At 38.3% G+C, this 16,192-nt stretch overlaps 1 protein-coding gene across 11 annotated transcripts in view; it reads left to right on the top strand.

The window, feature by feature from the left end:
- Positions 1-15,115, top strand: part of RAP1GAP2 (RAP1 GTPase activating protein 2) — a 1,165,364-nt gene extending 1,150,249 nt beyond the window's left edge. For all 11 annotated transcript variants that reach the window (XM_077480481.1, XM_077480477.1, XM_077480484.1 and 8 more), the window contains one exon: positions 5,890-15,115. In XM_077480481.1, the coding sequence (XP_077336607.1) occupies positions 5,890-5,892 (3 nt within the window). In that variant the 3' untranslated portion in view covers positions 5,893-15,115. The remainder of the gene's footprint in view (positions 1-5,889) is intronic.
- The last annotated feature ends 1,077 nt before the right edge of the window (positions 15,116-16,192 follow it).

Below are 16,192 nucleotides of genomic sequence, written 5' to 3'. Positions count from 1 at the left end.
ATGTATTCTTTTGTTTCTGGGCATGCGTAATCTTGCTCTTACAATTTGTTTCGTGGGAAAACCATACTAATGAAACAGAAATCGGACGTTGAGTTCACATCCGACAAAAATTTTACAGTCTGCACATCTAGCTTTTGTCTTATGAAAAAGCAAAATCGGCTGTCGAAAGCACCGTACTAACGATCCGAAAATCGGCAGACAGCTTGTCATACGAATTTTTCCATCAGATTTTCGTATCGTGTGTACGGGCCTTTTGCATAAATTGCCAAGCATGAGAGTGCAAGGCAAATTGATCTGGGAGTGCAATATCTGTTGGGGAATTGGTGACACAGAGACACGAGGTGTGGTGTGAGGATTGCATGTTACCAGTTCACAGTAGCATGGATTATTTATAGAAATGTAAATGGATTCTTTGCATAGACTTTATGACATCAATTTGTAGTAAAATTTCACCTCTCACAGGGTGGTCTTGTGTTTCATTTTTCTGTCCATTTTTTATTTAATATGAAAATTGTAATTTTACTATTGGTGTAGTAGGAGCTACACATTAGATTTACAAAATAGATCTAATTTGACAGTGCCACTATATACCTACACAACACTGGTTATTTCATTATACCTACAGCTGTCCTGTGAAGCCCTCAGAGGTATGTTAGGGAACCTTAGTGAACAAACAGCATCATGAAGGCCAAGGAAAACACCAGACTGGTCAGAGATAAAGTTGTGGAGAAGTTTAAAGCAGGGTTAGGTTATAAAAAAAAGTCCCAAGCTTTGAACATCTCACAGAGCACTGCTCAATCCATCATCCGAAAATGGAAAGAGTATGGCAGAACTGCAAAGCTACCAAGACATGGTCATCCACCTAAACTGACAGGCCGGGCAAGGAGAGCATTAATCAGAGAAGCAGCCAAAAGGTCCATGGTATCTCCGGAGGAGCTGCAGAGATCCACAGCTCAGGTGGGAGAATCTGTCCACAGGACAACTATTAACGGCACAAATCTATCCTTTATGAAAGAGTGACAACAAACCATCACCCACTGTGAATCATGGTGGTGGCAGCATCATGTTGTGGGGATGCTTTTCCTCAGCGGGGACAGGGAAGCTGGTCAGAGTTGATGGGAAGATGGATGGAGCCAAATACAGGGCAATCTTAGAAGAAAACCTGTTAAAGTCTGCAAAAGACTTGAGACTGGGGCAGAGGTTCACCTTTCAGCAGGGAAATGACTCGCAACATACAGCCAGAGCTTCAAAAGAATGGTTTAGATTAAAGCATATTAATGTGTTAGAATGGGCCAGTCAAAGTCCAGACCGAAATCCAACTGAGAATCTGTGACAAAACTCACAGATGCTCTTTATCCAATCTGACAGAGCTTGAGCTATTTTGCAAAGAAGAATGGGCAAACATTTCACTCTCTAGATGTGCAAAGCTGGTACAGACATCCTAAAAAAGACTTGCAGCTGTAATTGCAGCAAAAGGTGGTTCTACAAAGTATTGACTCTGAATACAAAGGCACGCCACTCTTTTCAGATAGTTATTGGTAAAACATTTTGAAAATCATTTATATATTTCTTGCAACTTTACATTTGTGCGCCACTTTGTTTTGGTCTATCACATAAAATCTCATAAAAATACATTTACATTTTTGGTTGTAACATGAGAAAATGTGGAAAATTTTAAGGGGTATGAATACTTTTTCAAGGCACTGTATGTGAGCTCTTATATATTTGTGTGAATTTGTGAAAATACAGCTGTGCTGAGAATGCACGCCCTTCGTGCTTCTGGCACAGTTACCAGCGACAAATGGAATGCAAACAGTGATCAGGAGCTTTCCCATCATGTAACCATTGTGACAACCAACCACTGCAGTCACATTAGCATAAACCCCCCACTCCGCCTCCCGGAATCCCAAACCCTTTTAAGGGCCGGGAGGCGCTGGCTCCCAAGGGTTAAATGTTTGATTTTCATAACCATTTTCAGGCTGGCTTCACATGTATGTGTTGCGGTAATGTATGCATTACCGCAACACATGGTGCGAATTAGATGAACCCAGCCCCCTCCATCGTTTTAAGCCTGTATCCTTCTTGATTCCCTGTAATCAATGCTCTGGAGTCCACTATTTCTCCACTGCAACCCACCAATCAAATAATGGGCCACACACCAAAGATGTTTAACTCCAGTCAAGGTTTATTGCAATATACCTGTTTTGCATGCTCCTCAGAGCATGGTAATGCACAACTATTTGTGTTTTATGGTCCTTTGTTGGCAGTATTTCAACTGAATAGACTGTCTTACCGCAATGTGCATTAACGCGCACAATTTACGGTAACTAAAACCACAAGACTATAAAAGCCTTTGACACTTAAACTATCTACAGCCCAAACTTAAATTTTTTTAAATGATTTTAGATTAGAGTAAGGGATGGTTAAAACCCATGTGAAGTTTTTTCTTTAGCATCAGTGTCTTTTTGTAGAAAATAAACTTCACTTTCTGCCCCATAGACAAAACAAAAGTGAGATGAAATTTCTCCAAAATAGGAGACAGCCATGCTCAGACAGTTGCCACCTGAACAAGTTTACCCATTGGAAGATTTACTATTTTGATTTACTATTTACTATTACTATTTACTATTTTGATGACACTTTACAAATCCATTGGAACCAGGATGAAGCTTTGTTTGTTTGTTGACTCCACGATTCGGATTGGGTTGTGTGCCGCGGCATCGATTTCTTTTTCTTAGAGTGTGTTCACAGAGTCAGGAGGGGCTCCTTATTCGCCTACAATTATGAGTGGGAGTTTCCGGGCTTTGGATGATCATGTGGAGTGGTGCCCCAAGCTTTTCTTGGTCACAGCTGTCATACTGGTTTTTGACTCTGAAACAGAAAGAAATTTTAACTAAAATGTTACTCCTTTGCCTTTTAGATATAAAAGTGTGTTCCTTTGCTCTGAAGCCATGCTGTATGTGTATGGACCAATGCTTATACAGACATGCCCAACTTTTAAGTACACAATGGGGTTTATTTACTAAAGCTGAAAAGTGCAAAATGAACAAGCTGGGGTTAGATGCTTATTGGTTTCTATGCAGAAGTGAGCCTGATTTTGCATGTTTCAGCTTTAGTAAATAAACCCCATTGTGTACTTAAAAGTGGGGTATGCCTATACATGAAACCCATTAAATAAAAAAATATATACATTTATATGAAAGAAACGTACTACTTATAATGTTCTCATGCATCCGTCAGGAAACATTTGTTTGAGCTTTTGCTTCTGTGTGCCCTCTCCTCTGTGCCAAAGCTACTCAACTCCCATCATGCAATGCAAATTTCAGGGGCTTACTTGGCAATAAATGAGCTGGTCCCCTATTCTAAAGAAAGTAGAAGAAAGTGTTAATAACTCATGTTATTTATGCCCTATACACACGATCAGAAATTCCGTCAGAAAAAAACTTGGATGGTTTTCCCGATGGAATTCCGCTCAAGCTTGCCTTGCATACACACGGTCACACAAAAGTTCTCGGAACTTTCGACCATCAAGAACGCGGTGACGTGTAACACTACGACGAGCCAAGAAAATTAAGTTCAAAGCTTCCAAGCATGGGTCAAATTGTTTCCGAGCATGCGTGATTTTTTGCGCATCCGAATTGCATACAGACGGACACATTTTCAGATAGGAACTTTTCCCACCGAAAAAAAGACCTGCTCTCAATCTTTTGCTGGCTGGAATTCTGCCATCAAAAGTCCGATTTTTCCTGGCAGAATTTCTGATCGTGTGTATGGGGCATTAGTGATTTTAAAGCTTCTACTTTAAACGTAATATCCTGATTATCAGTTACACTTCTATACTATATATGTTATGTATTTTTCTGATACTTATCATTTTGAAGATTTTCAGTATTTTATTTTACCGGTCAAAGCGTATTCCCCCTCTACCCAAAAGCTACGATAGTTTATCCAATACTAACTTTGCAATCACTCATCATATAGTCCCATATTGCATATGTATGAAATGCAAATAATCCAGTGCCTGAGAGCTTTGCAATACATATAAAAGGCTTAGCAGTCATGGCTTATAACCTGTGGTCATTATGAGTGCTCACATGGCTTTCTTTATATATACATTGCATTATATTAATACTACAGTGTGGTAAATCTGAGTTTCCAAGCCACCTTTTCTATACCTGGTCCTAAAATAGACAGTACATTATTATTTATGATAAATATGATATTTTTTGCCAAACTCCTAATTTTTATGTGTAATGACCATAAGCACACCTTTGCATAAATAATGACATCTATTATGTTCCCCAATATTTTAAAGTCTAAAATGTGGCTAAATTAAATGATGTTAAATGTATTTTTTTTTTTGATAGATACAGTATGCAAATGTAACTACTTCTAATTGTTAATAATTGTGCCAAATCTGGGCATAAGGGCTAGTAAGGAAAAGCAAGAGTTTTGTTCACTGCATTTACACAGAACATAGGGATTGATTATTGCACTGTATTGTCACAGGGAATGTACAGTGGTTATAACTGATTATATGTAAAATAATATTATCAATTAGCAATGTGTGTTAACTGATGCAATGCATACTATATATGTAGTATATAATATATGCGGTCATATTCTATCATTGGATATGCAAGCAGGGATAGGCATCCTAGGCCCTCCAGCTGTGGGAAAACTACCAAGTCCATCATGCCTCTCCCTATAAGAGCCATGCCTATGATTGTTAGGGTCTTGTAATGTCTCATGGGACTTGTAGTTTCAAAACAGCTGGAGGGCCAAGGTTGCCTACCCCTGCTTTATAACTTTACTTCCTCCATTTATTTACTACACAGTGGTGGTGCTTTATTTCTCCTTCTGACAGGTTTATACCCCTTTGATGGTTTTATTTAAAAGAAAAATATATATATTTTAAACCTTATACTAGGCTATTTGATGAGGGGTGAGTCACTGCGGTGATTGCTCATTCACTTCCGTAGTTTTGATTCATTCAGCAAATCTAAAAAGGTGAGGTAGCTGAAAATGTGGAAACAAGACTAGAGTGCCATCTGCTGACTGAATCAAAGACTACACGGTAAGAGAAACTACTCTGCAACTGAGAACCACAAACCAAAAACGCTATTTAATTCACTTTGAATATTCAAAGCAAACTCACCCATCCATCCATGTCTCCATGCTTTATTTTATGGAGACATCACTATGAAAAACATCCCTTACCTTTAGTAAGAGCAGAAGATTCATGTAGCATAAACTTCCTGGAATCCATCTGCACTTAGCTCAGGCATGAGGGTGTGATTAGTTGAGAAAACCATTCCTCCCCTCCTGAAAACTCCTGTGATATATTACATAATTTGACTATGTAAAACAAAGTTTAAAACGAGTGGATTTAATATACCTTCCTATCTATTTACTAATGCTAGCAGCATATGGTTTAAAAGGTTTAAAAATAGCCAATGTTGATTGAGAGAGTGAAGTTCCACTTCAATATGCAATTTTTAAATGTTTTTGTCTCCTGACTATATATATATATATATATATATATATATATATATATATATATATATATATATATGTACAAAACCACTGCACATTCCCTTCTTATAAATGGAAGAAGTAAATTGGGTTGCAAAATTATACACGAAAAAGAAAATTGAAGCACATCCTGTTACAAATCAGCACTTCCTGCTGATAGTCTTCTGTTTACCCTCAATGTTGCTGCAGTTCAGTGTGTGTTCAATGTTCAATGTGCTCAGGGCAGCATGTTCTTGTTGATATCAATAAAGGTAAAATACTAGGCTACCATTTAGTATGAGCATTGTAGAACACGCTATCACATATATATGATTTCTTCACTGACTGTCTTTTTTTTTTCCATTTGCTTTGCAGTGAGTTGAAGACTAGTCAAATTTTAACTACCATCTTGAGAACTGACCTGAAAGGGTATGCTCACTCCACGAATAGTTACTGCCACAACGCATTCAAGGAAATGTTCAATTATTGCGCTGTTACCCACAAATCGATGAAAGAACTGTCTTCTTAGTGCACTCTTTGTGTCCACACTTGTCACACGTGTCTTGTGAACGGAGTCTTGTCTGATAGTGGACCTAACTTTTTTTCATTTCAGTCTTTTATTTTGTCTAAAGCAAAGAGCATTTTTTACTTGATACATCCTACTTGCACAGCCTTTTTATTCAGGTGCACTGATCACCGAATGCACCGGTTTGTTGTAATTGTCAGGAAGGATTACTGGAATTCTCACCACAATCCTAGGCATCCCACCTAGAAGTGGTGCTTCATGTTTAATTCACTTATATTACCAAATGCTGCTTTTCCATCTTCAGGATATGTTGAAATCTTCTTGAGGCTTGCAAAGTCCCCTTCATTGCTGCCATACCATAATGCTTTGTCTACAGTACTACTTCAAATATGGCCTCACAATAGTCACTGACCACAAAACATATGTGAAAAATCATCCTAATGTTCTAGTAGTTTGACAATTAATTCAGCTTAAATGTTATTTATGGAACACGAATTCCCATTGTGCCGAGTAAGTCAAAGCAGCAATAGAGCTTTCAGACCATAGTATACTAAATATTGTTGCCATTTCTTGGTGATTTTAGGGAGGAACCCTAAATGTATTTAAAGTGGTTAATGTGCAGCTCTCAATTCATTGACTTCCATAGATACTATGCTGAGAATGGTTTTTAGGGTAAGTGCCACATAAGATAGAGCTGTACAGAAATCTGTGGTAGCATCATCATTTATATCCAGTCCATGGTTGATTTCAAGAAAGATTCATGATCTAAAAAAAATTGTATGTTCAGCCAGTTGACTTTAGCCCTCTTTATTCAACATCTGTAACCATTGTGCAGAAACGTAGAATGGATGTAAATGTAAATGTTCAGCTTTGTTTACCTAAGCTACATCCAGATGCTCAACACATTGTCTGCCGATTGCTGACAACATCAAGGAGAACCAAATAAGGCTTTCTTCCACTAAAAAAATGGAAAATAGCCAACAATATGGTGATATCATGGGGCAGTAGGCCATCTCAGTTGGACTATAGGTAAGGGGGCTCTTCAACAAGTGGCATTGTGAATCTAAGAGTAAGGTCATTACAATAAGCATATGTTTCCATAGTCTTTGCACAATGGTTAAATCATTTTAACTAAAGCTTGTATTTATTATTTGCTCTTGGTGATCACTGCTGCTTTTGAATGGGCATTTATTTATAGTGGTTTACAAGTAATGTGTATGGTGAGTACCAGCCCCAAACAGGGTGCCTCTAATGTGTTTTATGGGTCTCCGGGTCCATTTACAGCATACATTCTGTTGAATAGTGTTTTGGAGCTACTTTTTTTTTCTGGGGTCCCAGAAAAATAACATATTGACAACAGGGGTCAATCAAATAGGTTGTTTGGAGTCCTGGCATTAATAATATACCTCCTGGTTTAGAAGACTGAACACACGGTACAGTGATACCTATGAGTATATGTATAGTGCAACGTGTTTGTTGTCATTCTGTTATAAAATATATTTTCAAAAAAGAAAATGAACATATATAACAGTGAATAGAGCTTGTTTACAGAAAGAAATTAGGAATAAGTAAAAGAATCAGGGAATTAGGGAGTGACAATGTTTATAAAGTGATTATTTCTATATTAGACTGTTACCAAAGTTTTACGTTCTGCTATGTCATGTCTATAAAACCCAAACAAAAAAGTTGTGATTTCCATAACACCACTCTGATTACAGCTTATATTTTAAAGATAGAAATTAATTACCTGATTGGTTGGTGGGTAATGCCTATGTCTTTTTTTTTTTCTATGCTTCATTTTTTTATATTGTTGTATTTCAATAGGTAGAAGTCCAACCTTAGGCGATACTTGGTATTCAAAAATTCACAACATTTTTTATGCTTTAATGATAGAGGAGTACATGGCATGGGTTAATAAATAATGCCTTCTGCCCCTAGATTCAGGCTCAGGTGAGGGGATTTGCTAGAAGCCAAAAATTAGATTATAAGCTCTCATTAAACAGGATCCGCCTAACACCCTTGTCCTGAACAGTATTGTAACCGTACTGACTCCCTTTATATAGTAAAGCACTGCACAAACTTTTAGCACTATATGAATTCTGTATAGTATTAAAAATAAAAATAATAATGATACTAATAATAATAACTAAGCACCTTTAAAAAAAAAAAGTAACCAGAAAGTTCTAAATTGCAACAACAGAGTTTAATCCAGATACAATATAAGTGAAGCCGATTCTCAATATTGTCAATTTTGGGATATATCTGTGAGGCCGCATACACACGCGGGGACTGTTCGCTCAACTTTGTCCGTCAAACAGTTTCAGCGGACAGTCCGCTCAAAATTAGCATGGACGGACTTGGCCACACACGACGAACGAACAGTCCGCTGAAACCGTGCGCGATGACGTGAACGGCACGTACGACGGGACTAGAAAACGACGTCCTATACACTGCAATGCAAACTTCGGCGTGTAAATCCTTTCTGAGCATGCGCGGAACTTAGTTTGACGAACAAGCCTACACACGAGGGGACTGTTCGCTGAAACAAAGTTTCAGCGGACAGTTTTTCGGAATTTCCGAAAAACTTTGTTCAGCAGACTGTCCGCTGAAAGCCCACACACGAGCGGACTGTCCGCCGAAACACTGTTCAGCGGACAAAGTTGAGCGAACAGTCCCCGCGTGTGTACGCGGCCTGAGAGTTATGTGTGTGTGTGCGTGTATATATATATATATATATATATATATATATATATATATATATATATATAATGTCCAAAACTGATATTATTTTAATTATGGATAGACTTTTGCCTGCTAAATCATCCTCCTGGGTTTGTGCATTTTATTTTTGCTACTCAGACAAAACTTCCCTAAGCTGCAGTCCATGGCTTTGCCTTTAACTCTATGAAGTCTCATACCATCTGTGAATTCAAATGTACTGTTATTAAAAATGCAACCTGGAAATATATTCCTCTCATAATGATCATCATAGTAAGTACATTTTGAGGATTTGTCATCAGCAGTAAATCCATTGTTTGTAATCCAGAGTGTCTGTGAGAGTTCTAGTTTATCCAGCTCATGGTATAGCTAGTAGTACATCTATCTTTCAAGTGATTCAGCTCACTGAAATCTATTTATACTAAAATATCAATTAATAGTGACCTTAGTCCTGTACCCTTGAAGCCAGTGCCATCTCTATAATAGGCATGCGCAGGGTGTGTGCCAGGTGTGCCTGGGCACACCATAATCGCTATGTGGAGTACCGATTCCACCTATTACCTGGGTTTCCCTCCGTGTTGACCCCCAACCCCACAGTGCTGCTGGCTACCCATCACTCCTCTCTCCCAGCTGCTACGGGGGATGTTTCAGGATGGAGAGTGGGGGAAGGGGCTAGTAAATATGTAATTTACCAGCCCCTTCCTTTTCTAAATGAACACAGTGAACACAATCACTCACTGTGTTCATAACTGAAGTGTAGTAAACTGTGTTAACTATGCTTCGGTTTGTGAATGAACAGGAAGCGGCTCAGCACAGAGCACTTCTAATTCATTCACTGTCATGGCCAGCTGAGGCTGCAGAGAAAGGCATGTGTGTTTGAGCTTTGTGGTGCACACCCTAATACGATGCACACACCTATGATCTCTATGGATATTCAACATTAAATGGAATGTATAGTGTTTCTTTATATATATTTCTTATAAATATTTAATTTTTTTAAAAAGAAGAAAACAGCACTCTCAGCCTTCCCCCTACAGCGGGGGAAGCTGTCCCTGCTGGGAGAAGACAGTGGTTATTGCTAACAGCTGTAACAGGCCCTTGTAATAATTGCATGTACAACCTGGCAGGCTGGTTGTGCCTAAGTTTCAGCTTGCCCAGACATGATTAGACTCTTGGCAGGTTCGTTCTGAAGCGAGCGAGATTTGAACCATCTATTGCCGGCTTTAGGCTTCATGCACATTGGACATTTAGCTCCCATACATGAGATTCCAGTGTTTTTGTGCAGACAGCACAGTTGCATTGTCCAGCCTTACTACCAGCAGCTTGTAAAACTTTATAAGAGGCTGAAAGCTGCCGTGGCTGGGCAGTGCACTGTGTGGTACTAGTGTTTGGGACAATATATGCCCAGGGCCATATGGACAAAAAAGATAATTTCTTGTGTTCTGGCCATTCATTCCTGAGCCCATATTGGCCTAAATGCTAGTTAGATACACCGTCCAGCCACAATAGTTTTCAGCCTCTCATAGATGTGATAAATAAAGATAGATTGATAAAAACACCTAAATATTGAGCTAAATGCCCGGTGTGCATGAGGCTTTACCAGTTGAAAATGGCATATCATACAGATAGTGCTGGGCTTTCATATCAGAAAGCCCAGCATGTAAAGTGGATGCAGATCATAAAGAAATGTTTGTTTTTTGTTTGTTTCTGTAATATGCATTATCAGAAACAGACTTAAAAAAAATGCCCAGAACAGTTTTAACTGACTTTGCCTGACTTTAATTTTGAACAGTATGTGCATTCTGAATTTCTGCTCTGTGCCATTCATTGTGCTGCCAGAGATAATGACATCAACATCATCTGAACAATGATTCAGTACTCGAATATTCAATAATTTAATATAAATATTTGTACATGTGTCATATAAACCATCAGGACTTAATCACATGAGCATTTAAAACACCACGTTTAGATGTGTATAGCTTACTCATCTATTCAATTATAAGGTATATGGCTGGATTATAAGGTATATGGCTGGATTCTAACAGATAACAGCATACTGTGTGTTGGCAATATCATCTTTAAGACTTAAAGTAAAATTATAGGCAAAACCTTTTTTTTATTTCAGATTTTAGGGCAGGGGAGGGTTATAACCCCTGTCAGATTTTATTTTTTTTGCCATCTGTGTGCCATTGCGGAGATTTCCCTTCACTTCCTGTCCCACAGCCAAACAGGAATAGAGAGGAAATCCCTGCAAATTACATGAATTCATTGGACCCCCAGGTCACCAGAACTAGTGTGCCCATTGGAAGATTACCCCTTCAATTCTTTTCTGAGAACAACCCCAATTTTTTTGTAAAAAAGTAAGTAAATCTTTTACTTTCAATGATAATGGTAAACAGAACAAATAGGGTGAATCTCCTTAACGGGGGTGCACACAGCAATAAAAACTGACAGCTGTTCTAATCCCTCTCCAGCTATCCAAGACTAAAAAAAAAGTTTTGCCTCTAGTTTTACTTTAATAATCCAAAGCATTTACTGCTATCGGATGCCCTCTTCAGGCTAAAATAAGAAATGCAAGTTATGATTATACAGGAACAGCTCAAAAATGTGCTTTATGGAAACTGAATTCACGTTGATACATTTTTGCAAGTTTGCTTTTTTTTCCAAAAGCATATTGTAGATTTTAAGTAACTAATTGGCTCATGCATTTCTGATTACTTTAGATCAGATTGATTATTTCTATCTATATGTTTACATTTGTATAATCTCCAACAATAATTGGTTACATATAAAAACAACTCACTGTGTGCTTTACAAAAAGTGACATTGGAGCACCAACCTAACGTCTTACAGTGCAATCCCAGAATGCTATGCTCCAGATTCCCATTCATGCCCACCTCTCCACTACAGGTGGCAGCTCATCCTAAATGATATCCATGTGCATTTGAATTTTATTTAACTTCTTAACACTTTGTATAATATTAGGCAACTAAAGAAAAGTACTACAATTGTAGTCATAGCCTGAGTAAAAAGCCCAGTCTCCTGCCACCAACTACAGAGTGGGATCCTTGCTTTCTGTGAGATGCATTGGTCTTATTCCGAAGTCCAAAATGCCTCTTAACCTCTTGTCGACCGCCCGCCGTTTGACGGCAGCAGAATGGCTCCCCTGCGCGAATTGCCATAGCTGTACGGCGGGCGATTTAAGGTGTATCGGAGGCACGCATGCGTGCCGCGTCACTAAGGAGCCAAAGCGCATGCCCGGCGACCACGATGTCCGCCGGGCACCCATGATCATTGCTGACAGAGCCAGAACGGGGATATGTGGGTGTAAACCCATACATCCCTGTTCTTGCAGGGGAGAGACAGATGATGTGTTCCTAGTATATAGGAACGCTGCAATGTCACAGTCCTGATAAAAATTGCAGATCACTGCCATTACTAGTGAAAAAAAAAAGAAAAAGAATAAAAATGCCATAAATCTATCCCCTATTTTGTAGACGCTATAACTTTTGCGTAAATCAATCAATATACGCTTATTGTGATTTTTTTACCAAAAAATATGTAGAAGAATATATATCGGCCTAAACCGAGGAATTTTTTTTTTTATGCTGGTATGTTTATTATAGCAAAAAGTAAAAAATATGTTTTTTTCAGAATTGTCGATAGTTTTTTCATTTTCATAGGTGATCAAATACCACCAAAAGAAAGCTATATTTGTGAGAAAAAAAGGACATATATTTTGTTTGGGTACAATGTCGCATGACCGCACAATTGTCAGTTAAAGTGTCCCAAAAAATGGCCCGGTCAGGAAAGGGGTAATTTCCTGAATTCCTGAAGTGGTTTAAACTCCCTGCTTTTTGGCAAGGAGGCATGATGTACCTCTACAAGGAGATCACTGCTTCCACACAATGAGCAAAGGTACTTCTCTGAAGTTTGCTGGCAGGGAAAAGGATTTTCTACCCAGTCTGTGGTTAATTTTTAATTAAATGAAAACAAATTGTAAACTTTGCTCACCTTTAGTTTTGCTACACTTTAATTAAACTGATAGTTCAATCAGACTTTCGGCTGGGTTTACACTAGGTTTCCCTGCATCCAATTCGCATGTTAGGAGATTGTGACCGGATCAGGAGCAAATTGCACAGGAGTCCAATTCATCTTCTGGTCTGTTTCAGGTCCGAATTAAGCCAAAAATTCGGACTGAATTTGGACCGGAAACTGTGAACGGGGATGCAGTGGACCCCTGTTGTGAGCCGCTCTGTGTGAACCCAGCTTAGTGGCAGTAGGATCAGATTGACTGGAGGTTCAGAGGCAATATTTAGTTCAATATATTTGTTGTGATACTTTTGTGTTAATCACTATGATCAAAATTTTAATCTGCTTTAAATATTACTAGAACTGGTGCCATAACAGACTTTAACAAAACATATTTATGGAGTGCTAAACATCAATAATTTATTATAAATTACATTGGAAATACATTGTACTTTTATATATTGCTGAAGGTTGTGCAGTTATTTTAAAAGCTCATATTATTACTTTTACCAAAGCGTTTACAGCAAAAGCAGTTTAGGGTTTAGGTTTCCATAGTCATTGAAGGTGAAACCTGGCTAAGGTTCTCTGAGAGTAATGCCTTGTACACACGCCCGGACATTCCGACCACAAAATCCATCTGATTTTTTCCGACGGATTTTGTCCGAAACTGGTGTTGCATACACACGGTCCGACAAAGTTGTCGGAAAATCCGATCGTTCGGAACGTGGTGACGTTCGTTGTGTACGACGGGACAATGTAGAGGCTAGCAGCCAATAGCTTTGGTCTCGTAATTTGATCTGAACATGCATGGCACTTTGTCCGTCGGAATTCTCTACAAACGATCGGAAAAAGTCAGATCGGATTTTTTTTTGTCGGAAAATTTTAGATCCCGCTCTCAAATTTTTTTCCGTCTGAATTTCCGACGGAAAAAGTCCGATACAGCGCACACACTATCAGATTTTCCGACAATATAATCCGACCGGACCTTTTCCGTCGGAATTACCGACCGCGTGTACAGGGCATAAGAAAGAGTATTGGAAGAGCAATAAGCCAGGAAAGCCCCATTCTGCTTCTAAGCATTTCAAGCAGCAAAGTGAGCTGCTCAACCAAAGGCTCAGAGAACAGAAATTTACTTTTGAAAGAGTGGCGTCTCTGACATTTCAGCTGATCATCGTATATTTAAAATCATTTAATTGTTGTAAAATTATTTTAAAACTCAGATTTTTTTTATTTAAGAAAGAAATATATATATATATATGGTTATATTAAAGGTCATATTTTATAGGCAAAATTATTCCTTCATTAAAAATAGTAATAATAATACTAATAATATAAATAGAGATAGAGTTCCCTAAATCAAATTATACCAAAAAAAGGTTTGACTAAAAAAAGATTTGACATATACCTTTTAAATTCTTGTCATCTTAAATGCTATGAATAAGGTGGCGGTGGGTACCCTCCGGAGCGCATTAGTGTATGATGTGTTCATTTCTACTTGACAAGTGGGTACCCTTTGGTACCTCCCTGTTGAAGCGATTTCCCCTTACTTTCTGTGCACAGGCAGAAGCAGCAGACGGATCCAATCAGTTGTGCTGCAATGCACATGTGCTATTAAGGTACATGCTGATAGCTGGAGCGAGCAGCATGACCGAAAGATGAGCTCATCAATCTGCTGCTTCTCCTTTCACTATCCAGTCAAAGCCTGTGGGAGGGACAAGACCTGTTAGTATTATTTAACTGGAGTAGATAAAAATCCGAGGGTCTGTGTTTTAAGAAAACTCTTGTCTTGTTGTTTTATTTATTTTCAGCTGCCAACGTTTACACTGACATTGCCCAATTTCAAATATTTCATTCTATGATATCCCAGGAGATGTTGGTGTTATAACCAGACATCTACATCAGATTGTGTTTAATGGTTTAATTTATTTCAAATTGTTTGTTTTCATTTTGCAGATATAAAATAAAAAAAGAGTTGTGTACATAAAAATAGCATGCCAATAATATTTTTACCTAAATGTAGCACTAGACAAAATAAAAACAATAAGCAAAATCGGTTTCTAATTTTAGAGTAAAAAATAAAATAAAAATCATTTTGAAGTATGTGAATTGAGTAAAGGGGATAATATACATCTATTTGTATTCTTTTTAGATTGGTGGTGCTTATTGTAAGTCTCGGGTGACCTCTGTCTGTAAATAGTGTACATTTAATTTATTGCTATGGTCTAGTAATGTATAGAATGAAATCAAAAGTTCACAAATGTATATTTTGTTGCTTAAATGTGTCTTTGCAAAATTCACAATAAATGACCTATTTTATGTCCACATTGTGCATTGTCTCCTTGTTTCTGATGTAGGTTGCAAAATGATAAAGTAGATGTGAAGCTTGCTGAAGACCTGTTTATCATAAGGCAGGCCATAGATGATGTGACTTTCCCCCTGTGGTTGCAGAAATGAAAATTGCTTGATTCTCCTATCAACACTGACTCCCACTCATGGAGCTATTGTGTTTGCCCGACAGGATGGGTGGCATAGGGAGCTGCCTCTGTCCGGGAAACACAATCATTATTGCTAGCGCTATAGCCGCTAGAAATTAGACATGCTGGTTGTACACAAGCGGATCAATGGATTGACTTGGGTACACTCAGCCTGCCCATACATGGGTCTAATCTCTGTCGGTCCCTGCTGAACCAGACGAGATTCAAACCATTTTTGACTGGCTTTAGAAATTGCTTTTTTGTAATATAATGCTGTTTTCATCTTTTCCATTGTTGCATCTTAGTATGGCTATTTCTGCATGAATTATTTGGCATTTCTCAGGAGGAGTTTACTTATGGGGAAAACAATAGACCAAACTTGTGCAATGTGCGTCTGCAGGGTTGCTTGTAGCCTCCAATGGGACAACGTAACAACACAGTAGCGCAATTGGGAGACAGGGACAGAGTGTTGTCACCATATAACAGGCAGTGCCTGAACAAGTACCTTGATGGCAGCATCACCGAAGATTATTTCAAAGAGCTCTGCAGATTCAACAAGATTGAAAATGACTTTTTAAATGATGTTGTAATGGTAAAAGATATATGAGATTTTAGTGATTTCTATATATTTGAAGGTATCTGGATACCTATGCCACTCAGACTGATCCATTGCTCTCACAGTGTTTAACGCAGTATATATCAGTGCATTAGTGCACGTTTAACGCAGTATATATCAAAGCGTTATTGCACATTTAACACTGTACATTTCAGTGCATTAGTGCACGTTAAACATAGTATATTTCAGTGCATTATTGCACGTTTACCACGGTACAGTATATTGCAGTGCGTCAGTGTAGTTTTACTGCAGTATATTGTAGTGTGTCAGTGGAGTGTGTCTGTGTAGTGAGTACTCAAGTTAAAGTGC

The sequence above is a fragment of the Lithobates pipiens genome, unplaced genomic scaffold, assembly GCF_037356315.1.
Source record: "Lithobates pipiens isolate NorthernLeopardFrog02 unplaced genomic scaffold, aLitPip1_a1.2 Scaffold_16, whole genome shotgun sequence".
Lineage (NCBI taxonomy): Eukaryota > Metazoa > Chordata > Amphibia > Anura > Ranidae > Lithobates > Lithobates pipiens.
This window is presented reverse-complemented; position numbering and strand designations above follow the sequence as displayed.